Raw genomic sequence first — 26,295 nt, 5'->3', positions numbered from 1 at the left:
GGTGTCCTGCTCCTTCTTTCTTCCTTACTGCTCCCTTTCCCAGGGACAGCCAGGCTGAGGGGAGACTCACCACCACCCTCCAAACCTCTTCCCATTGTCTAAGGCAGAACTTCTTAAACTTTTTCCACTCTCAATGATCCCTTTTCACATTTTTTTAAATTATTTTTTACACAACTGGGGTTAAGTGACTTGCCCAGGGTCACACTGCTAGTAAGTGTCAAGTGCTTCAGTGAGGGTGCCCTATCCACTGTACCACCTAGCTGCCCCTCCCTTTTCACATTTCTGCAAGTCAGTTGGAGTTGTGTGGCCTGAGGGCATGTGCAAAGTAAAGTGCACAAGCTTTGTGTTCAGAACCAAGGCTGCAGTCAAGTTGCATGGGCAAGTACTGCCAAAAACACCTCAGATTCTTTACACATTTGATTTTTAATTAATTTTTGGTTGTTGTGCATTCAGAAACCTTTTACTGTTGCCAAAATTTTCCCAACCCCATATAGGGTTGCAACCCACAGTTTAAGAAGTGCTGTTCGGGGCCACTAGGTGGCACAGCAGATAGAGCACCGACCCTGAAGTCAGGAAGACCTGAGTTCAAATCCGGCCTCAGACTAAACACTTGACACGTACTAGCTGCATGACCTCAGGCAAGTCACTTAATCCCAATTGCCTTTAAAAAAAAATGAAGGTCTAGGGAGCTTAACTACATAACAGGGTTTAAATGAGTCAACAACTCCATCCCCTCCAACAACATGAGAGGACCACCAGGCCTTACCACTGCATCCTAAGATCTTTATCTCTGGTGTTACCTCTATACCTTGCCTGACCTTACTTAATCCAAGGACTACTAGGCCATGCCATGAGTTCCATTACCGTACTCTTAGACCTTTTGGTTTTTTCCATCTGCCCTGCAGTCAAGAGTGTGCTGATAAATATTTAACAACCAGGTCTCAAAAAAAAAATGTACCCAAGGCACACTATTAAGTTTAATCTGCATTATTAACATTTTTCCATCACTTTCTTTAGCCTAGTTAACCAACAAAACAATAATCAAGCCCTAATTTGTAGCATTTGCTGATTTCTGAAATGTAAAAGCTAAGAATGACAATTTGGCAATTTGCTCTAGTAATCTAGTTCCAGATGTTACCAACACTTCCTGCTGCTGAACCTTCTTTTTATGTGTTGTCTCTCCCAATTAATGTGAACATCTGGAGAGCAAGGAGTGTCTCGCTTTTTCTGTTTGTATCCCCAGTGCTTAGCATCATTCTTGGCACATAGTAAACACTTAAATGCTTTCTCATTCATATTCAATCTTTGGTGCCATTTCTATCTCTTCTATGAGTGCCTCTGGGACTGCAATGTTAGGATCCAAGTGTGGTGGGAGTTTCACTATCTGTAATGGAGAAAAGTTTGTTCAGAATCGTTTTTGCCAGGTTTTTTTTCCCCATTTTTCTTGTTTGTAGTCATCCCCCAGTTTTCAATCCCAAGTGTCCTTGGGATGACTTTATTCAGCTGGTTATCTTGGCAAGTTTTCTTTTAACTAGTTTTACCTTCCACAACTTCTGCGTCAAGATAGTACTGCTCATAACCACCAAATATTTAATTTGTTGAATTCCATTGTTTAGAAAATCCGTTTCTTAAAATTTTCCAATTTATTATCACTATTTCTTCCCTGGAGAATACAAAGCCAATCTTCCAGGTACCAACTCCCAAAGTATCTTTGAAAACAGCTATCATGTTACTTCTAACACGTATCTAGTTCCTTCTGCCATTCTTCATGTGACATAATTTATAGACCCTTCAACATCTTAGTTTTCCTCCTTTGGATGAGTTCCATTTAATAATAGCAATTAATGTTTCCACAGCACTTTATATATATCATCTCATGTGATCCTCACAACATCATTCAGTAGGTGCTACCATTCCCATTTTACAGATAAAGAAAGTAAATCTCAGAAAGGTTAAGTGATTTGTCCAGGAGTACACAGCTACTAAATGTTGTTGTAATTTGAACCCAAGTGTTCCTAGGTTCAAGACAAGGGAAAAAAAAAAGACAGAGTAAGGCTGACTTCACACAACTCTGTCTCACTGAAATGCAATTTATGAGTGACAAGTCAAAGAAAAAAAAAGTCCCAGGTCCAACATTGTATCTACTAGACTATGATCCTTTTTATAAGGCAGCATCCAGAACTGTAAGAATACTCTACATGTGGCTGGCAGCACAGTTTACAGTGAAATGATTACCTTTCTTGAGCTACACTTCTATTCACATACAGTAAGCTTGCATTACCAGTCACACTATATTGTTGGCTGGCACTATATTCGTGGTGAAAACAAAGCTCTATAATTGTGAAGATGCTCCCAGCAGTAACATGTGATTCCTATAAACTAAAAGGACTTAACTCTAGTTTACCAGCCTACTACTTCCTTCAGGATGTTGCTAAACAGATTTTGTTTAGTTTTTAGGTTTGCAAAAACTAAAAACTAAACTGGCCACAAAAACCATTGATCAATTTTCTGAGGTCTTGTGCTTCTATTTCATCACATTTTCTATGACTTCTGTGTTTCTATTAGCCACACAAATAAGCCAAGTAACATCTGAGATAGTGATAGCTTTTTTTTCCCCTGACCTCACCCCAACAAGCCATCACAACTCTAATCCTCATTGTCTGCTGTACCCTTCGGCCTGCCACTTGAATTCTTCACCCAACACTATGCACTTATTAAGCTTTTAAATGTTTTTCAAAGCCCCAGTTTCATAATTTATTTTAACATGGATAATCTAAAAATTTCTAAGAATACATCTTGAACAATAACACTGAAGAACCAAATCCTTCTAATAAGTTTGAAGAGAAAAACACACACATGTACAAAGCAGATTTTGCAAAGGTAGAGTTCCAATATTTATTTAGAGGGCAATTGCTTTCAGGAAACTTAATGTTCACTGAATCAATTTAGGGTATTAGATCTAGAGTTGGGTGGACCAATCCAACCTCCTCATTTTACCATTGGTGGTTAAGTGACCTGCCCAGGGTCACAGAGGCAATGACAGTCAAAATTCTAATAACCCATGTCTTCTGACTCCAAATACAGTGTTGGGGTTTTTTTTTAACTACATCAATTTCCATTTTCTGATCTTCAGTTTCCAAATTAACCAATTCCTAGCTTAAAAAACCCCAAAACTTTCCAAGTTTGGCTACATATCACAAAATATTATTAGGTTTAACAATGTGAGTCCATGATAAAAGTGAAAACTGAGTCAGAACCACATTCTTGTGTTTTAATAATAAATATTCTTAGAAATGTAAGATAGCTTTTTGGAAAAAAGTATAAGATACATATGTCTCATAGAAAATCCCATATCATAGTCCTCTGGGCCTTAGTTGTTGAATATATAAAATGAAACAGCTGGACTCTTTTAGCTCTAAAAAAAAATCAGTCTGTTTAATAAAAAAGCTCCATCCATCATAATGTGATTTTACTTTCAGAATGAGAGTCTCTTGATTATTCTTCTATTAAGAGAAGCAGTCAGACAACATTCTCAAAGCTCTCAAGTTCTGTCCCTCATGTCCATTAATTTCTGATATTAGAATACAAACAAAATGAAGCCACTATAAGGGCCATGTAGTGCAAGTGAAAAATCACTACAAAATCATTTCTTCTTCTCTTCTGGGTGGGTCTTACCCAAAATAGGAAGAACTAAATATGACACAGCTGTAGAAAATGCTGCTGCTACATTTGCATCTCTTCTTCTTCCTTCATCAGCTGTAAACTTGCAGATTCCGAGTCTGAGTCTTCGTTGCTTCCCGGGGGCTCTGAAGGCCGTTTCACACCCCGTTGTTGGGAAATCCCCAAGGCATATTTAATATTATAACGATTCCAGTCACAGCTGTTGAAAGAAATGATATAAACAGTTATAATCCTACAGGAAACCCTACATAACATTTTCAGTATTTCCCTCAAGATCCATACTCCAAAACAATACATATACATTTCATTCATTCTACCACCAGTGCCTTGCTATGGGAGAAAGGAAATTAATCTTTTTTTAGGTCTTCAGAGAGGAAAGCATTAACCATGGAAACATGATATGGAAAGGTATGCATGTAGCATGGGACAAGTGCTATCATCCTAATTTAAAGTAAATTGAGTAAGATCCCTGACCCTATGTCTATTAAAATCAAGGATCAGAATTCTGGTGTCTCAGATTTCCACCCAATAGGGATCTCCAGCCATTTGATCTTAATGATTAAAAAAAGACTCAGTAAAAAATGGTAGCAGCATGTACATACAGTTTAGAAACATCATCGAAGTGACGCTGAATACTCTTTTGAAGAAACTGAATTAGGGCTAACAATTTTCCAGCTCTGAAAAAGAAAAAAATACCATATGTCAACAAATACTCCAGGTGACCCTTATTTTGTTATTTTTCACTTACATGAGGTTTTCATTTTTCCATGTGCCTTCACAGATAAATGGAACAGATGGAGCAACTTATTAACTGGCACTAATAAATTCTGATGACTTTTGAGCAGTTTTGCCATGACTTCATAAAAAACAACAGCTGACATTTGTAGAATGCTCTACAAAACCACAGCGAGCACATTAAACAGAAATGGAGGCCACACAACCAAACATAAGGATCCCTGCAGGCTACATATTGACTTCAAAAACCACAAATTAACATTACCTATGGCTTATTATATTTTTTATGTATTTTGTTAAGTATTTCCCAATTACATTCTAATGCTATAGGCCACATGTGTTACACTTCTACTCTAAAGACTTGAAAAATGTATTGCATACATCTCATTTGATCCTCACATCTACCCATTGAGGAAGGTGATATTATCACTGCCCCCAATTTACAGCTGTGGACACTGAGATTAAGTCACTTGCCCAGGGCCACACAGCTTGCTTTGGTCTAAGGTAGGATTCAAACCCAGGTCTTCCTGATTCCAGGGCCAGAGCTCTATCCATTATATTAGTTGTCTCTCTAAACATAATCAAAAAACATTGATTAAGTACTTAACTATGTACCAGGCCCTGTACTACATGCTGAGGATATAAAAAAAAGTCAAAATAGAGGCATTCCAAGAAGCTTACATTCTAACTGAAGAGACAATACATATAGAAATAGGCTTTACATATATATATATATACACACATATATATTTACATATATACAGAGCAGACGGAAGATTGATTTTAGAGGGGAAAGCACTGGCAGTTTAGAGAACCAGGAAAGACTTCCTACAGAGGAGGATGTTTGAGCTGAGTCTCAAAGGCCAGAAATTCTAAGAGGGAGAGATGAGGAAGTAGAGCATTCTAGGTATGGGAGACAAGTCCACATAAAGGTACAAAGACAAAGATGGAGCATCATGTGTGAGGAACACCAAGTCGTATAGTATGGTTGGGCCACGGATGCAGGAAGGGCAGTAATGTGAAAGATGGCTGGACAGGAAGGCATCAGGCTGTGAAGAGTTTATATCTAGAGTATTAGGGCTGTGAAAAGTTTATATGTAGAGTATGTGTGTGCGTGTACATACCACACATATACATACACATACACACACAACAGAGGGAGAGACAGCCAAACAGAGTTTACACAGAAAGCCACTGGAGTTTCTTGAGTAGAGTGGCTAGGGAAACATGGTTATATTTATTAATTTTGGTGGCAGTGAAGAGGATAGATTGTTATGGAGACAGATTTGAACAAAGATGACCAATTAAAAGGCTATTACAACAGTCCAAGTAAGAGGTGATGAAAGTCTGAACTAGAGTCTTGGCTGTGTGAGTTGCGAAATATTATGGAAGTACACCTACTTACCTCAATTTCAATTTTGGGCCATGCAACATGAGTAATCGCTGGGTCCAGATGAGGTAAAACTCTAAATGATGGGACATCTCAAAGGCTGAGGCTAAAAATTCAAGTAATTTTTCTACATACAATTCAGGAAGTGATGATGCAACAACCTCAACTGTAGGAAGAGGAAAGAAAAGGCTAATATTAATTCTCTGAAAAACTCAGATTAGAAGAAATATTCACCCATTTCAATTCCTCATTCTAAAGAAAACCAAATGTTAGTTCTGATCATTTATGGTTTAGCAAATTTAACTTCTTAATCAGCTGAGAAGTGGAAAAATGAAGGGAGAATTAAAAAAAAAACCTATTAGTACAGCTGATTTTTTTTCCTCCACATTAACAAATGACTGCAATGACTGCTTATCTTGACATTACCCAACCAACTCAAACATGAGAGTCCAGAAGCAACAAGTTTTAGGTTTACACATAATTTTCTATCCCTTATGAGTGACATAGCATTCTGCAGATTTTTAGTCAAGACCTTTAATGATGAAAACTAAGAGTTTAAGCTTGTTGCTTACTTTCATGACTGGGGACTGACTCAAGGACCTCTTGGATCAACTTCTTCTCATTCAATCGAAAGGCCATCATTATTGCCTTTGTGAATTCCTTCTGTCTCATCGTTGCACGCACACTGCTGGGGGTGATGCTGATATCTAGTTCAAATGGATCGAAGACTAGCCCAGAGTCAAGAGAGTAGATAAGAAGGCCTTCGGTGGTGGTGGCTGCCCAGCATCGCCCTAGGGAAGGAAGAAGTCCACTAAATTCCCAAATAGAAAACAGTTCAGAGAGGTTCGATAGTACAAGGCAAAGAAAGGCTTTGAAGACAGTTGCTACCCACATATAATTTATCACAAACTAGAAGAGGGATAACTTTTCAGGTCCTAACAAGATGAAAAGGCCTCAAGCACAGTTGTGGTAACAGACTACGTCTACTATCCACTGTCTGATAACAAATGTAGGTTGGCTGCCTTGATGCATTTGTGCGTCACAGAAACTTTCAAAGATCATCTAAGTTCTAGAAGTGTTGAACTGCTGGAGAAAACACACTGATAAAATCAAAGATCTTTAATATGGTCCAAAACACACACTGACTACTCAATATCCTGAAGGTCCAGTTTCTATGGTACTGCATTCAGGTAAGACTTCCCTATTCTAATCCAGAAGAAATCAGGGTAAGGAACTTTCAAGTCACAACATACTACTGAGGAAAAAGATAAAAATTGAAAAATTTTCCCTATATACAGTTCGTGATGTGGATAAAAACTACCAACAACAGGCACTGATCTGGAATCTTAGTACAATTTGTGGGGGACTAATAACACAAAGACATAAAAGATACTTTTAACCTGGCCATTGACAATCATTCCAAAATTAGAATTTAAAACAATTTCAGAAGGTTAATTAATCACTTAATAAATAATTGTTGATTAAGTCCACAGAAAAATATTTTTCATACCACAGAACCTCTATCCTCGGAGCTACAGTGCAATTAAATGAAGCAGAAATGAAAACAAAAGTGTCCAATACCCTATGCTTACCACCTACAAATGTGAATATCTTGTTATGTAGAGATATAATTTGAAAAAAAATAGGTGCTGGAGATGCAAAAGGAAGCATTTATTACAATTACGTAAATTAGTAACCAAAATTTCAGACCTTTCTTCCTTCAAGGACATACCAAAATAATCATAACCAAAAGGTGTTCCTATTTATTGAGCTGACATTTTTTCTTGGTACAAGAGAGTGACGTGATAGACATAAAAGCTGAAATCTTGTGGCAAATCAACAGAATCAGAGTAGGCCTCACATAAGAGAGGGCATTTAAGCTGAGTAGAACTCTAGGGATTCTAAGAGGCCGAGATGAGCAAAAAGGACCTAACAGTCATGGAAAGGGAAGAGCAAACGTGGAAGAGGAATAGAAGCAGTCCATTTTGGCTGGTATGGACAATATGTGAAAAGAGCCTAAAAGGGCATGTTCAAGCCTGGCTTTGTATTTTCTCGAAGGGTCAATGGGGAGTCACTCTGACTCCAACTGATCTTCCCAGGCTTTTTATATATTACTGCCCATCTCACACACACACTACAGTCCAACCAAACTGGCCACCTTGTTCTTCAATTCACTTCCCCTCCTCATTTCCACCTCGCAGAATCCCTAGATTCCTCCAAAGCTCAGTTCAAGGATTATCTTTCCTGATCCCCTCAATCCTCTCAGCTGCTGCAGGGATCAGGAAAGAGACAAGATACGTTCTATCTACTTCATGCATACTTATATTACTTACTAGATGGAATAGAAGTTTCATGCAGGCAGGGATAGTGCCATTTTTGTCTTTCTACTGTCCAATGCCTAGCACACTGCCAAGAACATAATTGGTGATTAATAAATGCTTGACTATGCTTTATATCACTATATGGAAGGAAGACAGACTAGAAAGGGAAGAGATCTGAGGTGACAAAATAGGAGGCTAATGAAACAGTCGAGGCAAGACCTGCTGGACACAAGAGAATAGAGGGAAGAAAAGTTATTAAGGATGAAATGACAAGTTTTGACAAATGATTAGATGTTTAGGGAACATGAGGAATCAGAGATGACAGTAAGGTTACAACTGGGGTGACATGACTAAAAAGATGATGGCTTGGAAGTTTTGGAAGAGGGGTGAATTAGGGGTGATGGTGGTGAGGGGAGTAAAAGAAAATGAGTTCTATTTTGGATATGTTGAGCTGCCTGCAGGACATGCAGTTCACAATGTCCAAGAGGTAGCTGGTAATGCAGGATTAGAGCTCAGGAGAGCTAGGTTTCCATGCAGACATCTGTGAATCATCAGCATAGAGATAACAACTGAATCCACAGGACTTGATAAGTTTATTAAGAGACACTGCTGAGAGAAGAAAAGTGGGCTCAAGGTATACCCAAAGCATGATAGTAATGATAATCCAGCAGAGGAGATTGAGAAGGAGCAGACAGGAGGAGAACTAGGAGAGAACAGTCATAAAAATCCAAAGAGAAGAGAATATTTAAGAGGACAAGGGGGTTGGCAGTGTGAAAAGCTACAAAGTGATAAAAGATGATGATTGAGAAAAGGTCACAGGATCTCACAATTAAAAGATCACTGAAAACCTTTAAGAGAGCAGCTTGAGTTGCAATATGAAGTCAAAAGACATTATAAAAAGATGAAAAGATAGAGGAGGAAGTGATGGCAACAGCTGTAGAAAGTTTTTTCCTAGAAGTTTTCCTGAAGAGAAGTAAGGTATAAAATGAGAGCGTGAAGGCAAGGTATGCTCTAAAAACATTATTACTTTTTTAAGAATGGGAAAGACTTAAGTGTGTTTGTAGGTAGCAGGGAAGGAACTTGTATATAGGGAGAGCCTAAAGATAAGGGACAGAGAAGAGATGATTATGGGGTAAATTTGCTGGAGAAGAGGGGAGGTGTGAAGCAACATGTAGAGCAGATGGCCTTGGCAAGGAAAAGGGCCATCTCATCATCAGAGACTGGAGTGAAAGAGATAGAGGAGAAAGAAATGAGTGACATAAGAAGAGAAGGAGGGAAAAAGAGGGAACTCCTGACACATGGTCTCCATTTCTTACTCAAGTATGAGGCAAAATCCTGAGCGGTGAATGGAGAGGAAGCAGGGCAGGGAATTTGAGACAGAGAATCCATTACGGAAGAGTAAAAGGACTGTCTTGCTACCATGACGGTCCAGTTGGGATTAGATAATTTAAATACAAAAAGGAACAAGTCAACATGACTTTCTCTATCTCCATGCAGCAGATGAGCAGGAGAAGAGGTAGATGGTAAAAGTAATTCAGAGTCGGGGTTTGGCACAGCATAAACAGGACATGGGAGCAAGAAATCTGAAAGCAGAACAAAGTCTAGAGATGAGAGCCTGGAAAGAAGGAAAATAAAAGCCACAGCAGCAGTAACATGGGAAAGTACTGATGAGTGGAATATCACAGTAAGGACATAGAATAGGTTTAGAGGGAGTAAAGCATAGGGAAATATAGAATGACGGGTAATGACTGGCTAAAAAAATTTTGGATTTAGCATTTTTGATCATCAAAGTAGAACAGTTGTAAATGATGACAAGATCATCATTTAGTGGGATATCTAAGTGGGATAATCCTTGTGTGTAGCTGAAGTAGAGTATGTCATGGGAGTTGAATGAGTAGAGCAACTGGGCAGTTAGGGAATCTCAAGTTGTTCAAGTCTTCTAGTACTAAGGCAGGAGCTGTGCTAGAGAAGAAGGCTGTGGGCCAGGTACCTAATTCCTTGACAAAGGAGAAAGACCTGCAGGCCAGAAGATAACAACTACCAGGATCTGGAGTGGGTGATAAATTTGGGCAGAATGAACTCTAAAAGGAGAGAGGTTGCGGAGTGATGGTGGCAAAAGAGGAATTTGGAAACAGCCGTGGGGAGCAGGGAGCACCCCAACTCCCCCTTGAGGGTGGGACAGGACTCATGAGAGAAGGTACAGCTGGCCCTGGAAAGAAAGGCCAAAGATGCAAAGTCTTATGGGGGGGAGCCAGATCTTTGTGGCACATGAGGAAGAGGTCTAAAATGAAAAGAAGCTTGTTAATTATGCAATGAGAATTCCAGAGGTGACAGTGGAAAGGGGCTCAGAGCTAAAATGAAACACTGGAGGGTTAGTGTTGAGGTGGATGAGGATGAGAAAATAGACAGCAAGGGATGGAGAAGAGGGTGCTTTGCAGTTAGGAATTCCGTATCACTGAGACTGGGGAAAAACAGAGAAGGTGGAAGCTTTCTAACCATCAGGAAGTGTAAGGGCAGAACATTCTCAGTTTCATGTGCCTCTGCCTTAGTGGTCAAGATAGTGCTTCTATGAAGAGCAGTCAAGTGAAAGCTGTGTGGCTGTCTCCTGTTCAGCTACGTATTATTTGATTTGGGCTACCCACCTGCATCCTCCTATCTCTCTGCTCAGTCCTGTAAAGTTCTGGCTGGCTTCCCCTTGCCTAAAAGTGGGAGATGCCCCTTCCTCTTAATAGCCAGAGCTGTGGGACATGGATTAGCTAGGTCCAAGCCCTCTGCACTCCAATCCCACAGATCCTTCTTAGGCACGGATCTAATCCTCAGTGCTCTGCTCAAAATCTTGTAATGACTTCTGATTGCCTATTGAATGAAATTTAAGCTCTTCACTTTAGCCTGGCATTTAAGGAAGGCCCTCTACCTTTCCATTAACATCTACACAGTTTCCAATGGTTTTCAATAACCTCTTTTCCTATTTTATTTCATAGTATTTTCTACTACTACCCTTTACTCCTCCCAATTTGCCCCAGAATCCCAGGTCAATTCCCCATGTTTCAGGATGTTTTCTTCCACATCCATGCCTCTGCTCACACAACTCCCATAATTCCACCTTTTAAAATCCTAAACATCCAGATCAAAGGCCATCTGTCCATGATGCTTTCTCATCCTAACTGAGTAATGATCCTCTCCTTCACCCTAAATTTTGGCTACCACTATGCACTTCACATGCTTTAATTTGTATTAAGCCTGCCTGTGTACCAGTCATACTAGACTGTGAGCTCCAAAAGTGCAGAGAGGAATGAAATCTTATTTAATCTTTCTAACATTTATAATATCTAGCATACTGTTTTGTACATAGCAGGTACTTTTAATGAAAAAGTTATCCATGACTTATGAGGGATTTACAGTCTTAAAGATTCAATCAAAGCCATCATCTTATTGCTAGAAAAACATCTTATACATTCCTACCTGTGGGAGAAAAGTGAAGTGAGGTCACCCTGATTTCGGGCTTAAAGCGCCGAGAACTCATGTCACCTGTAAAGAAAATAAAATCATTTCAGTTACTAGGCAACACTTTCAATTACTGTAAATTCTCATATTTAAACTGATGGTTCAAGAGGTCATAATACTATCTTGGGGGCAGCTAAGATCTGGCTTGAATGACTTCATTAGACTGAATACAGACTTCATTTCCCCTCAAATATGGATGGCATAAAACACAAGTAGGTGGCTAGCTGGTGCAGCGGACAGAGCACTGCACCTGGAGTCAGGAAGACCTGAATTCAAATCCAGTCTCACTAACTGTGTGACCTTGGGCAAGTCACTTAACCCTGTTTGCCTCAGTTTCTTCTTCTATAAAGTAAGCTGGAGAAGGAAATGGCAAACCACTCCAGTATCTTTGCCAAGAAAACCCCAAATGGGGTCACAAAGAGTTGGACACAGCTGAACAACAACAAGAAGACATGAGTGATGCCTGCAAGCACGATCCCAGCAGCAAAGATACAGTTTAAACCTCACTGGTCATAGCACAACATCAAATTCTAAAAGAGTCTCTCTTAGAGGCCCTTGCTGTTGCTGCCAGGTAAGGGTTTCAGATCTTTCCCCTTTGTAGGTTCCAAGTCACTTCTTCTGTCTCTTTCTGTCTGAATCTCTGAAAGTGACAGACAGAGCTTTGGTCCTGACACCAACATTCATCCACTTTCTCCCCCTGTGCTGATCCCTATGAGTCCCTTTCCTCAAAGAGTGTTACCTTCTTTGCAGCCCAGTCTCTGCTTCACTCTCACTGTTATTTTTATAGAAAATGGACCCCTAAAAAAGGCTGGTGTTTTGGGTCAGGCAGCTCAGTGTCCTGGAATGGAAATGCTTGAAGGAGGCAATTGATTACAGGGAGTGATGGAGCAGGTGCGGATAGGGACCATGATAATAAGAATGGCCTGTGTTAAGATCAACTGGAATATGTGCAAATTTCTATGTTGGTTTATCATTCTAAATTTTCCCACTAGCTTGATTTTAATTTTAATTTTGTAAAGCAAAAAAATAACTTTTGCTTTTTTTTGGGGGGGGGAGGTTTCCCCAAAATGGATTTTTATTTTTTAATATAACAATTTTTAAAAATTAATTTTCAGTGTATAAACATATACTGTTTATTCTTTTCCTTTCAAAAGAAAATTATCAGTGTAGCTAGATGGCACAGTGAGTAGAGCTCTGGCCTTGAAGTCAGGAGAACCTAAGTTCAAATCCAGCCTCAGACACTTAACACTTACTAGCTGTGTGACCTTGGGCAAGTCACTTAACCCCAATCGCCTCACTAAAAAGCCAAAAAAAAAAAAAGAGAAAGAGAGAGAGAATCATCATCTAGTAGGAGTGTGGATTACCTTCAGACAAAAAATGTAGGTAATTATGGAACCTGATTACTAGAGAAGCTCTTATACAAAAATTAGAAGGGCAAAAGTTAACACAACATAAAAGGTAAAGTTGGGAAAGAGGAGAAAGGGTTTTGCCACTTTTTCTGGTAGCTGGGGCCACAGTACAGGGACCTGCACTCAAAATGGCATCCTTATCAGGTGAATAGAAGCCAGTAAACAATAACATCAATGGCATTTATCTAATCAGAGCCTCAGTCTCTAAAGAAACATTAAAATGCCCATAGAAATTGTATTTCTCAAGTCCGTATTCTTCTAATCCCCTGTGTAATAGGTTTATAACATTAAGTTCTGATCTGTGAAAAGCAAATGTAAGTATTCACGATTTTGTTATTTTTCTTTTCTTCTTTTTTTTTTTAAGGCAATTGGGGTTAAGTGACTTTGACTTGCCCAGGGTCACACAGCTAGTAAGTGTCAAATGTTTGGTCTGAGGCTGGATTTGAACTCAGGTCCTCCTGACTTCAGGGCCGGTGCTCAATCCACTGTGCCACCTAGCTGCCCCAGATTTTGTTATTTTTAATAGAAAAGAGTAAGATGCACCATCTTGAATCTTGCAGCACCAATGGGGTTCGATTACATTCTGGCTTATTCACTTCAAAGTCTACAACAGAGTTTAAACTTTTCCTAGCACTGAAAAAGTAAATACATGCCCCACCACAAGAAGCAAGGTGCCTTGCATGTAATAAGCACTACACCTATTTAAGCTACATATGGAGGCAAGTAACAAAGGCCTAGAACTACGCCTTAGATACTGTTTATCCCATATGTTACTGAATTAGCTATTGTTTTCAGTCATGTTATAATGACATCTTACTACGTATAACCTACACACACTGAATGTTCTGGAACTCTATTTTTAAAGTTACCATAAACATGAACAATGATTGACTATCCTACCCCTCCTGAGTCCCAGATGATTGTGAACTGAACCTCAACTTTCATTAGGCTAGACTGATAATGATGATGATAACAATTAACATTTATAGAGTGCCTACCTATGTGCCAGGCACTGAGCTAAGCACTTTACAAATATTAACTCTGATGATCCTCACAACAACCTTGGGAAGGCAGGTGCTATTATTATCCCCATTTTACAACTGAGGAAACTGAGACAGACAGATATTAAGTGACTTACAGATCTGAACCCAGGTCTTCCTGATTCCAGGCCTGGTGCTCTATACACTGAACCACCAGTTACCCCCCTCAGTAAGTGATCCCCAAGGTCCCTCAAATCTCCTGACTTTGGACTGCCCGGCTTATATGTCCCAAGCCAAAACATGAATATGACTTGTTTGCATCTTTTATGGAATTCCAAAAAAAACTGTCAGTAGTTGCCTGAGGCAGTTCCAGTCCAAAATCTGTCATAAACTAGCTATGCCATTAGTAAAGTCCATTCTCTCATCTAGAAAATGTAGACTCTTTGTCAACCAACAAATATTCCTAAGAACGAACTATATGCCCATCTCACTATATTAAGCACCATAAAATGAAACTGTATTTGAAAGCTATAAAAATGTTGCTTCAACAACATGGGAACTCTCTCCAACATTAAAGACGGCAACTGTCTATGATTCAGTAGCTAAGTTTCTTGAGTCATAAAGAGGCCAAGCAACTTAGCCACACTCAGAGACAAGATTTGAATCTGGGTCTCCCCAACTCCAAACTCCAAGCCCAACACAATCCACAAAGCCATGCTGCCTCTAAATATATACAAGTATAACATACTGTTATTAGCCTTAAAACAACAACCCAGTCTGTCCACCAGCAAGTAGGTCTATTTTATGAGAGCCCCCGATCCAGCACAAAAAGGAGGGCGTTTAAAGAAATCTTAGGTTCTCAAGATTTTTACCTTTTCTTACCCCTGGCAATGCCACAGCAATGCCTTCTTCATCTCCAGCATCTTGATCAATCAATGCCAGATTGCCAAATTCAGTTATTCTCCTGCGATCCAAAAATTCCTTTACGGAAAAGAGACAAAAGTCATCAAGTCTCAAGTCACAGTAATGGGAATAACAGCATCCAAGGAATCACCTACAAGAATGAGGGCATAATCCCTAAAGGATGAGGGTGTCTCACAGACTCATCTCACAGCTCTGAGAGGTTAGCCTAGAGTCTAAACTTCATATGCAGTGTAAATCTCCTCTCCACTTATTCAACGTAAGTGGTCATTTAGTCCCTGAAGAATTCCTCAATGGAAAACAAAGCACTTCTCTAAATGTACAGGATCCTCTGACCCTGTAACTCCACTCCTAATCTCTCTAACAAAGTACACTTTCATTTCACTTATTTAAAACCCCACAGATGTTTAATTTTAACATTTACATAAGGCTTCCTCTGATGCCTTATCTTGGCAGGGAGGTAACCTGGCTTTCACAGGCTACACCAGTGAAGCACATAGCCTAGCAAGTCTTCACAAACCGCAGAGGCTCTAGTACGAGACTTGTGCCAGAAATGAGGTCTTTTGACCCAGGGCCCGGTTATTAAAGTTCTGAAACACTCATTACCAGAGGGCTTTATTTGGATCATCGCAATTCATGAAGACTAAAACACAGAATGGATGAAATCACAGTTCTTTTATGTATTTTGTTAAATATTTCCTGATTACATTTTAATCTGGTTTGGGCCACACTCAGGAGCGTTGTAGGTCACGTGTGTCACACATCTGCTCTAAAGGACCAAAGAATGTGTTACATACATTATGTCATTTGATCCTCATATACCCAGGGAGGTGGTCCTCCTGCTGGTTGGGCTCCCTGACTCAGGTCTCTCTCCACTACACCCCAGTGATGCTCCACTTAGCTGTCAAACTGATCTTCCTAAAGCACAGGTCTGACCATGTTACCCCCACTCCCACCCAATTCAACAAATGCCAGTCGCTCCCTATCAATTCTAGGATAAAGCCCTTCATAACCTGACTCCTCCCTAGCTTTCCAATCTTCTTTCCCCATCTCCCAACTCTGGACATTTTCACTGGCTGTCCCTGCATGCCTGGAACACTCTCCCTACTCGTCTGCCTCCCCAGCTTGTGGGAAGATGCAAGTCTCAGCTAAATATACCACCTTCTGCAAGAAGCATTTTCCTTAATGCCAGTGACTTCTGAGATTATATCCAACTCATCCTGTATAGATCTTGTCTGTACATAGTTGTTGGTGTGTTTTCTCTCCCATTAGACTCTGAGTTCCTTGAGAGCAGGGACTGGTTTTGCTTTTCCCTGAATCCCCAGGACTTAGCACAGTACCTAAGACTTAGAAGCAACTTAATAAATATTTGTTGACTTGATTTAACTAACAATACCATATATGTGGTATTTTAAATATATGGTATTTTAAAGCTTTCAAAGCATTTTTTGCAAAGAAAAAAAATGCTATGAGGTAGACAGCATAAGCATCATTAATCCCATTTATGAAACAGAAGCATATTTAAGTAACTTGACAAATCACACAGAAGAGATGTTCAACAAGTATGTTCTCCCCTTCCCTTTCCCTGTCCAGGCACTTTATCTATAAGTAACCAGAAAGAAAAAATCATGGCTAATTGAAACACCATGATAAGATACTGATAATTCAGAGTGTAGCCGTGCAGCATTCTTTACTAAACCATCAATCTATTGTCAAACTAATCTGGCGAAACATCAGTTGCTGAAATACTCCCTGTGAATTCGAGCCTAAGTGATTTTGTTGCCATACAAGGTGAATTTGCCTGACCACAATAACCAGACCTGGGACAATGAAGACAACAGCATTTCCCCACTGTGGCTTACCTCCATTGCATCCAAGGAGTAATTACAGGATATTTCAAACTTCTTCATGAGAATCTGTTCCTTAATGTGATAGATACAAACAAACTTGGACATTCCTCCTGCCAAAATACACTGGCCATCTGCTGAATAACACAGAGTGGTGAAAGACCTAAAGAAAGAAGAGGGAAAAGTTCTTTAAATTGTTGTAGACCACAAATCAAAGCTTTTAAAAACAAATGTTGAAATCCATTACCCAAACACGTACCATGCTTTGCCTCTTCTAAGGGTTTGTGCTGCCCTCAGTTTCATCTTTACCAGCCCTTCAAGGCCCATTGAGGCTTCCCTATCATCCAGCCTTCTCTCTCCTTCTGTTTCTCAAAGGTGTCTCTGTCTCTCTCCCCTCCCCCCACCTTCATGCCTCTACACTAGACAAGACTCCCCAGTTCTTGACGGAGCATTTTTACTGCCCACGCCCCTTCTCTCTATCCTCATCTTTGCTTTTTTGCTTCACTAACTAGTTTCAAGACTCAGCTGAAGTCTATACTCTGGGGCAGCTAGGTAGCACAGTGGATAGAGTACCAGCCCTGAAATTAGGAGGACCTGAGTTCAAATCCAGCCTCAGATCAAACACTTGACATTTACTAGCTGTGTGACCTTGGGCAAGTCACTTAACCCCAATTGCCTAAAAATAAATGAATAAATAAAAAATAAAGACTATCTTCTGCAAGAAGCTTTTCTCCAACCTTCCTAACCTCAGTGCCTTCCCTCTCTTGATTATCTCTGATTTATCCTACAGATATCTTGTTTGTACATGGTTGTTTGTATATTACCTCCCTCTCAGATTATAAGCTCCTTAAGAGTAGGAATTGTCTTATGCCTTTCTTTGCCTCGTCAGTGCTTAGCACAATGACCAACACACAGGAGATAATAAATGCTAAATGAGTAACTCAACTACAAACTTATATCCCATCAAGTAGGTAATATCTGTATCCACAATGTAAAGGAATTAAGAATTAGGGCCTTCTTCCAAAAGGCAAAATAACAACTTTAATTAAATAGAACAGACATTGAGGTGGGATGAGAAATGCAAGGGATCTCCCTCCTCAATAATCCACTAATCAAGTCCTTCACTATTTCAAAAAGAAGTAGCTATTAGCTAGCAAGAGAACATTACCAGAAATGCATTACCATGCATTTGACACAGACTCACTTAATTAGCTGTTAAATTTTTTTCCAAGGCTGATTCAGTTTTCTAACTTGTCTGTTCAGATTATTATAATGATGTACATCACCAATGTTTAAAATCACAACAGAAATAAAAGGGACCTTAAAGATCATCTCGTCAAACCCACTCCCTTCCCTTTAAGAGGAGGAAACTAAAACCTAAGAAGTTTAAGTTACTTGCCAAAGTCATTAATTTAGTTACAGAACCAAGCCCAGGACTCAGATCCCCTGATTGCAAGACCAAAGATCTTTCATTCCATCACACTTAACATGAGAAAGACTGAAATTTAAGAACACCTCGGATAACCAAGCTGTGTCTATGCAAAAATGCAGCACATATTTTTTTTTATCCACAAGGCAAAGAAAATAGCAATAGGATTTTCAAAGTAAAATTATAATTTTTTCCTTCTAGTAGTAATCGCTCTCAGAAATAGAAGAATGGCTATAAATCACTAACAGCCATTTGGGACATCATCTTAAAGCCATTTATTACAAATAATAGCTCATTTTTACATAGTGCTTTAAGACCAGCAAAGTGGTTTCCTCATGAAACTATAAGGTAGATGTTACACATATTATCTCCACTTTACAGATGAGGGAATAGAAGCTCAGCAAAGTTAAGTGGCTTGTGCCCAGTGACATAACAGTTAACAAGTGTAAAGGCCAGGTCATTTCATGACTCCAAGTTCAGCACTCTTTCCATTAGATGAACATTGCCTCCCACAAACCAGCACATCAGGACATTCACTGCATCCCAGCTCTCTGTTTCCATTCATCAGTCTCCAGGGGAGGATACACTTACTTCCCCTTGGCTGCATGCTTGGCTGTTATCTTGTCCAGCTCTTTTCTGCCCACTTTCAGGTCATGTCTGCACTCAATAGACCCCATCTGCACAGCATTTTCATGATCCCAGAAGGAGATCTGTGAATTCAATGTAGCCACTGCCAGTTCAACACCATCTGGCCGAAAAGTCACAGCAAGAGCTGAAAAGACAAAGAACACAAACTCAGAACCAGGGTCCGCACTAATCATGCTCTCTGCTGAGGAAACAATCTGTTACAATTTGTTTATATATGAGCCTCAGATTTTTCCTAGAGCACTCAAGGCAGTTTCCTCACCACTCCTAAGAACATATTAAGCTTATTTGCTGCATGTTTCCCAGAAAAATGTATGCACCCTAAAGGCTCTGACCCAAATATTCCACTTCTAGGTGTGTGGTAGTAAAGAACTTGTAAGTACATAGATGTCCTTTAACTGGGAATTGCCAAACAAATTGTGATACTTAAATGTAATGAAATGTTTACTGTTCTGTAAGAAAAAATGAATATATTTAATAAAGAGCAGCATGGGAAGACATGCAAACTGATGCAAAGTGAAGGAGAACCAGGAAAGTAACACACACAACTACAAAAATGCAAACAGAAGGGGAAAGAACCTGAATTATAATATATATTATAATATGTAATAATAATTATAATGATCAAACTTGGCCTTGATGAAAAGACATGGGAATGTACTTCCTTTCCTTCTCTGCAGTGGAGAACATTGTATATAAAGCTGGACTTGAACAGTTTTGCTAAACTTTTTTCTCTCTTATATAACAAACCCCAGGATAGAATGGAACAAGGAAGACCAAATAACAGACAAAAAAGATAAACTAGATGTTGGGAGGATCAGAGCCTGGTCTACAGTAGGAAGATGCTATGAAAAACCAAGAGGCCTTGAAGACAGAACAGTTACAGGAGATGAAGGAGCTTAGATAATCCCCACCAGCAGTGCTAGGTTTAAGTGGTGCTTCAGTATCCAAGACGAAACTGATTAGTAATATCCAAAAGCAGACAGAGAACATTATGGACTGTCACTTGTGGTTACTTTCTCCTTCTCATTGCTGCTCAAATACGGAAGAGGAAACCAAGAAAAGGAATGACCAAAGCCTAAAACCAAAACACAGCCAATGTTTGGATAGTACTGACAAGTTAGTACTGGCAGAGAAAACACTGACAATTAAAGCATGTGGCTGTGCCCCAGCCTTCACAGACCAACTTTCTGACCTCTCTGGAATACCATACCACCCCTAAAAAACATAAATAAAAACAAAACAATTAAAGAATAGTCTGATAAAAATATAATCAGTGAAAAACATCTTACAAATTAAAGTCACAAATCTGAACCTCATCCCATTATGTACCCTTACAGTTTACTGAGAAATGAAATAAGATAAAACTTACCATCTGAGGTTAAATTGAACGTTTCCTTGGTTCTCCAGCTATCAAACATGTCCCACAATCTCACTGTCTTATCCCAAGAGGCACTAGCAAGGATGGACTTCATTGGGTTAAAACACAGACTGCTGATGGGGCCTTCATGGCCTGATAAAACCTAAAGAATTTTTCATTTACAAAGAAAAGGGAAACGAATACTATGAGAAGACGGTAATGTGATAAGCAAAGTTAATTCTACTCCCCTGTGTCAAACAATGTGATTTAACCACGGATATATTCAGATTTAGAAATATAATTCTTTTTGGCTTCCTGGGAAGCCACACAATCTCTTCTGTCATATACTCACTTCTCCATTTTTCATTCTCTTTCTCTCTCTCTCCCCACCCCATCCTCCCAATACCCTTTCTTTCTTTTGTCCTAACCCTCTTGAATGACAGTACATCCTAATTCCATCTGGGGAAGCGCCACAGAAAATTAGGTAGTTAATAAAAATAAAATATGCTGTGTTTACCTACACGTTAAGAGCTATTAAAAACATCAGAATTTTCTGAAATTTTGCCTTCTCCCACTACCAGCCAAGATGAATGAGAGAGTAAAGAATTCCCTCTTGCCATTCTAACGCTCTCTCTGCTCAAAGTGAGGTAATACTAACAAGAAATAGGTATGTTATTGTTCATTTACAACAACCACACTCTCCTCAAAACCCCACACACATTTCGCATTGTGCTTCAGTACCAAGGGTTTATTACATGTTAAGTTCTGTTCCTTACATCTAAGAGTCTACCAGTCTGCATAGACCATATAAAGATTTCAAAGGAATCTTGAGACCCAGCAGTAACAATTTCACCACTGGAATCCACAGCCACACAAGAAAATTGGGTCGGGCGAGGAGATGTAAACGTGCGAAAGTTTCGGTATCTGCAAGGGGAAAAAAAAAATAAAAGATTTTAATGCCATTGTTAATTTACCAAGGCATTTTCACAAATACCAGGAAGGTATCGCCATTAGCAATATCTAGCACGCTATGTAACAGCCAGTACCTAAAGAACTCTCAACAGGCTAGAATGACAGGCTGAAATTTAATAGGGATAGATATCAAGTACTCAAAAAAATCAACTTGACAAGTACAAAATAGAAAAGAAAAGCCCAGCCAAGTTTGTGAGACATAGCTCTAGTCCAGAGGTGTGGAACCTGCATCCTCAAGGCCACATGTGGCTTTCTGGGTCCTTGGGTGCAGCCTGTTGACTGAGTCTAAGTTTTACAGAACAAATCCTTTCACTAAGGGGATTTGTTCTGTGAAGTTTGGATTTGGTCAGAGGGCCTAGAGGGCCTTGAGACTGCAGGTTCCCCACCCCTGCTAGGGGTTTAGTGCTTAATGAGTCAGTCATGTGACATAGTATCTAAAAACCCCAACCTGACCTGGGCATTTATAGAAGCACAGTATCCAAAGCAAAGGTTGAAACAGTCCCTCTGTACTCTGCTTTATTCACCCCACACTGGCCACATTGTATCCAATTACATAAGCCACAAACAGCAACCCAGGGTAGGGCAACCAAGATAGTGAACAACAGAATGTGGATGAGCTGAAGAAACTAGAGAAGACACAGGGCAACAGGAAAGTTGTATTCAAGTATTTCTAGGACTGTTGCACAGAAAAGAAATTCTAATTGTTCTATTTGGCCCCAGAGGACAAAACTAGAAATGATGTGTGGTAACTGTAGAGAAGCAAATTTTAGCACTCAATATAAGGAAAAACTTCTCCGTAGGGTTATGGAAACATGGAATGGGTTGCCCCAGGAAGTCATGGATTCCTCTTTACTACATATTTTTCTAGTGTAGATGTTCTAGAGAGGATTCCTGTTCAGGTATGAAACAGACAAAATGTCCACTGAGTTTTCTTCCAGTTCTGAGATTCTTTGATACTCTTTTGGTTCTATTCTCAACCTGTGTTTCAGAAACAGTATTGTGGTACCCAAGAACACTGACAACTTATATTTTTTTTCCCATCCTAAATTTCAGCTAATGAGTACAAAGGAAAATAATTCAGAAAAGATGTTCCGGGCTTTGTTTTCTTCATCTGCAAAATAAAAGCTGTACTAGGTCACCTTAAGATACCTTCTAGTTCTAAAATTCTGAGCCTACATTTTAATACAACATAAGAATTTACTACCTGTGAAGGTCAAAGGCTCGCACGGTTCCATCCAGAGAAGCACTAACAATAACATAACCTGTGGAGGTAAATGCCACGGCTGTGACCCCACTGGTGTGTTCTGTGAATGTGACAAAGCAGAACCCACTCAAGGTGTTCCATACTTTCACCTGCAACAGAAAGGGTTTGTGGAAGATCTCAGTGGACTTTATAATACTCTTACAAGTTCCACTCACATCCCCAAAAGAGCAATTAAAGTTCAATACTGAATTTAATTATAGATTGTTACTACATATTTGCAACATATTTAGCTGTAACTGCTGTTCAAAAGGGAGCTGAACTCTGTACTTTTAATCCAATTTCAAAAGGCTTCTTTTACATCAGAGTATAGGAAATGAACTAGAAACCTCTGAAGAATTGAGCTCACTGAAATAAATTTTCAAATTTCTGTGGCGTTAATGTTGTCACACATCATATTCTCACACTGGTGCCAAGGGTTAAATACACCACCACTGTCACAGACTTCAAGTCAATCAAGATCAGAGTTGACAAAATGGGAAGAGTAATATTGTCCCTAGCCTCAACCCCCATATATCTTGTCCTCAGAGTTAACCCAAACAGAGAAATGATGCCAAAAAGTTTAAAAAAAAAGGCAAAAAAATTTGTCTAACTGAAATAAATAAATCCATCCATAATCTGAAGCCTGAAAGTACAAACTGTACTTCACCAGTCCCACTATATTTACCAATATAGTAGTGACTTGAAAGCTGATGCTGACCATAGATAATTAAATTCAACCAAATACTGACACATACAAGACTGAATTTTAACAGGAATATTTCAAAATATATGAATACTTAGACTTAACCACACACAATTAAGTAGTTAAACTGTTTCTTTCTGCAAGTGGAAGAAGATACGAGGAATTACTTAATTCTTCTTTCTGTCTATGAATTAAACTACAGCTATATGATTTCAGATTCATGGGATGATGAATTGACCACACATATACACTCCTCAAAGAGTATCTGTGAATTATTTATCTATGAATTAGTTAAGGATCTATGAATTAGTTAAGTAACAAAAGGCAAAACAGTTCTTTCAGAGGAACCTTTAGAATAAGCAATTTACATTACCCTGGAGCTTTACAAAAGCAGGCTAACATTGGTTTTAACTACAGCTAATAACAAATCCCCAGCTTACTTTTCCATCAATGCCACCAGTCACTATGTACTGTCCATCAGGAGAATAGGCCAAAGACACCATGCTATTGAAATGACCTTGCTGCTTCAGTACGTAGGACTCACTTTGCCATTCCCATACCAGCAGCTGACCCAGACCTGGGGACCAATACAACATCAGAAGTGAGTAAATGAATGACAAAGATCACAGAAAAGGAAAATGACAGATTGTTGGAAGGCTTCTAGGAAAACAAGCACACTGTGATTAATTCTGGAAAGCAATTTGGAGGCAAAAAGTTGTGCATATCCTTTGACCCAGGGTTACCATTATAGAGGGAAAGGTCCTATACATACAAAAATATTTATGGAAACACTTTTTGTTGTTGCAATGACTGTAAACAAAGTAGGTATCCAGCAACTGGGGAATAGATGAACAAATTACGGCATACAAATGTGGTGTAATATTATTGCCTTTAGAGAATTAAGAAAAAAAAAAGAAAAAAGCTACAAAGACTTATCTAAAATAACAGGACAGAAAGGGGGAAGATCATAGTTCCAAATTATTTTCTAGAACAGCTAGTTTAAGGGGCAGCTAGGTGGCGCAGTGGATAGAGCACTGGCCCTGAAGTCAGGAGGACCTGAATTTAAATCTGGCCTCAGACCAAATACTTGACACACTAGCTGCGTGACCCTAGGCAAGTCACTTAACCCTAACTGCCTGAAATAGATAGATAGATAGATAGATAGATAGATAGATAGATAGATAGATAGATAGACAGATAGACAAACAGACAGATAGATAAATAAAAATTTCTAAAAAAGAACAGCTAGTTTAATTCACAGCTCCACCAGCAACGCAAGTAATGTGCCTGTTCTCCCATAGCCTTTGCAATTCTAGCCATTTTCCTTTTTTGTAATGGTTGCTTATCTGATGGGTGAGAGGTAGAACTGCATCTTTAAAAACTTTAAAAAAAAATGTTACATATACCATGTTTAAAATATGTGTGTATATACACACATATGTGTGTACACACACACACACACACTCTTTAACCTGGTAGTTCCAAAATTGCCCTGCTTCTGTCTCCTTTCCTGAACTTTCTTCTGATTTCTGTATATTGTTAAAATGTTTCAATGATACTTTCATATTCTTTGTTCAATATAACCACCACTACTTTCCCCCAATAACCTCCAATAATTCTTACTCCTTTTCTTAACATATTCTCTTTTTTGTAATCAATAAATATAGTGAAGAAAAACCATCATACACGCTGACTTTGTCTCATTTCGCACCTATAGTCTCACTCTCCTAATATGTAAAAAACATCCTAAGTCTTTGGGAGCTGTAATTAATCATTACATGAATTGGCGTTCTTAAGTCTTTTAAGTTATTTTTCTTTCTAAAGTGTTGATATTTTATAATTTTTTCCATAGATTGTGATCCAGAGCTGCCACTGATAAGCATATGCCTCCAATGAAGTAAAAGAAAGAAGAAAAGGACCAGTAAGTAAAAAAATATTTATAGCAGCATTTTTTTGCTATAGCACAGAACTATTAAAGTGGGGGAATCACTAAACAAATTACTGCATATAAACATACGGGATTATTACAGGTTCAGAGAATCTAGGGAAAATTTGCATGAACTCATGGAGAGCAAAACCAGGAAAACAATTGATACGATGACCACAATAATCTAAAGGAAAACTACTATGAAAGACCTAATTCTGATCAATTCAATGAGCAATCATGCCTCCATAAGATTGATGTTATGAAGCATGGCTATGTCTCGCGATCACTGTCAGAAATGGCCTAAGTCTGTTTTGTCTCACTACAAATTGTCACAAGGGAAGAGCTTTGATTGGGGGAGGGTTGGGAGAAGGATAAGTTAAGTGGTGCAGGAATTGGTGGGTAATGACAGTGATGAAAAGAAGAAAGGAAAGAAATGAAAACATTTTTTTAAATGGCCAGAAGATAGCCAAAGTCAGAAGAGGACAGAGACAAGTGGGACCACGTGGGTACTGGCATGCTAAAAATTAATATATATGGGGAAAAAAACACAAACTGTATACAAAAGAAATTCAGTTTCATATAAGATCCTTTTTTCTGTATTTCTTTGTATACTGAATTGTTTGTTATGTTAAATTCATAACAAAAAAAATTCTTGAAAATAAACAACAAAGCTCAGCACTCAAATCCTGCCTTATGTCTTGTCATACATAAAACCTCCTAACTGAAGTCAGACATGACTCCCTTCAAGTCCTGTTATGAGACTTGACAATGACAAAGATTATAAAAGAAGTCACAGCCACCTCTTGGGTATTACCTGAGCTTTTCCTTAATAGTAAAGGGCCTGTGATTTGGCTTATGCTCAAACTGCACTAACTTGAATGACCATCTAGCTGGAAGCTTTAACTTCAGCTCCAGCAGCTAAGCCCAAGTCTGTTGGGGACAAGAATTAAGTGAATATTCTGTGTACAGTCTGCCACGAGAGACACAAACCTGGACATCCAATAGCAATCCAGTCTCCTGTGCTGTTGATAGAAATAGATGTAATCTTCTGATCTGAAATACTAAAGGAGAGACGAAAACAGAGATAAATAGGGACAAAAAAGAACAAAAAGCAATTCTAACTGAAGTTTTCTGAGATCAAGATAATTTTTGTGGATTATATACTTTACAAGGCACATAAGTGGTATAATGGAAAGAACACTGGGCCTGGAATAAGCAAAGCCTGACT

General features: G+C 39.0%; 1 protein-coding gene across 1 annotated transcript in view; it reads right to left on the bottom strand.

Annotated features, from left to right (window-relative positions):
• Positions 1–2,870: 2,870 nt before the first annotated feature.
• The window catches only part of LOC110214854 (PWP2 small subunit processome component), a 38,699-nt gene continuing 15,274 nt past the window's right edge, over positions 2,871–26,295 (bottom strand). The window contains exons 9-21 of the mRNA XM_020995940.2: positions 26,058–26,128; positions 23,581–23,717; positions 22,399–22,547; positions 20,999–21,146; positions 20,235–20,385; positions 18,809–18,989; positions 16,804–16,951; positions 14,893–15,001; positions 11,590–11,655; positions 6,379–6,597; positions 5,822–5,972; positions 4,284–4,358; positions 2,871–3,880 (exon numbers count right to left, since the gene is read on the bottom strand). Of these exons, the coding sequence (XP_020851599.1) occupies positions 3,724–3,880; positions 4,284–4,358; positions 5,822–5,972; positions 6,379–6,597; positions 11,590–11,655; positions 14,893–15,001; positions 16,804–16,951; positions 18,809–18,989; positions 20,235–20,385; positions 20,999–21,146; positions 22,399–22,547; positions 23,581–23,717; positions 26,058–26,128 (1,762 nt within the window). The 3' untranslated portion in view covers positions 2,871–3,723. The remainder of the gene's footprint in view (positions 3,881–4,283; positions 4,359–5,821; positions 5,973–6,378; positions 6,598–11,589; positions 11,656–14,892; positions 15,002–16,803; positions 16,952–18,808; positions 18,990–20,234; positions 20,386–20,998; positions 21,147–22,398; positions 22,548–23,580; positions 23,718–26,057; positions 26,129–26,295) is intronic.

The sequence above is a fragment of the Phascolarctos cinereus genome, unplaced genomic scaffold, assembly GCF_003287225.1.
Source record: "Phascolarctos cinereus isolate Bilbo 61053 unplaced genomic scaffold, phaCin_HiC Scaffold_726;HRSCAF=1367, whole genome shotgun sequence".
Classification (NCBI taxonomy): domain Eukaryota; kingdom Metazoa; phylum Chordata; class Mammalia; order Diprotodontia; family Phascolarctidae; genus Phascolarctos; species Phascolarctos cinereus.
Note: the sequence above shows the minus strand (reverse complement) of the source record. Positions and strands in the feature narration are given on the sequence as shown.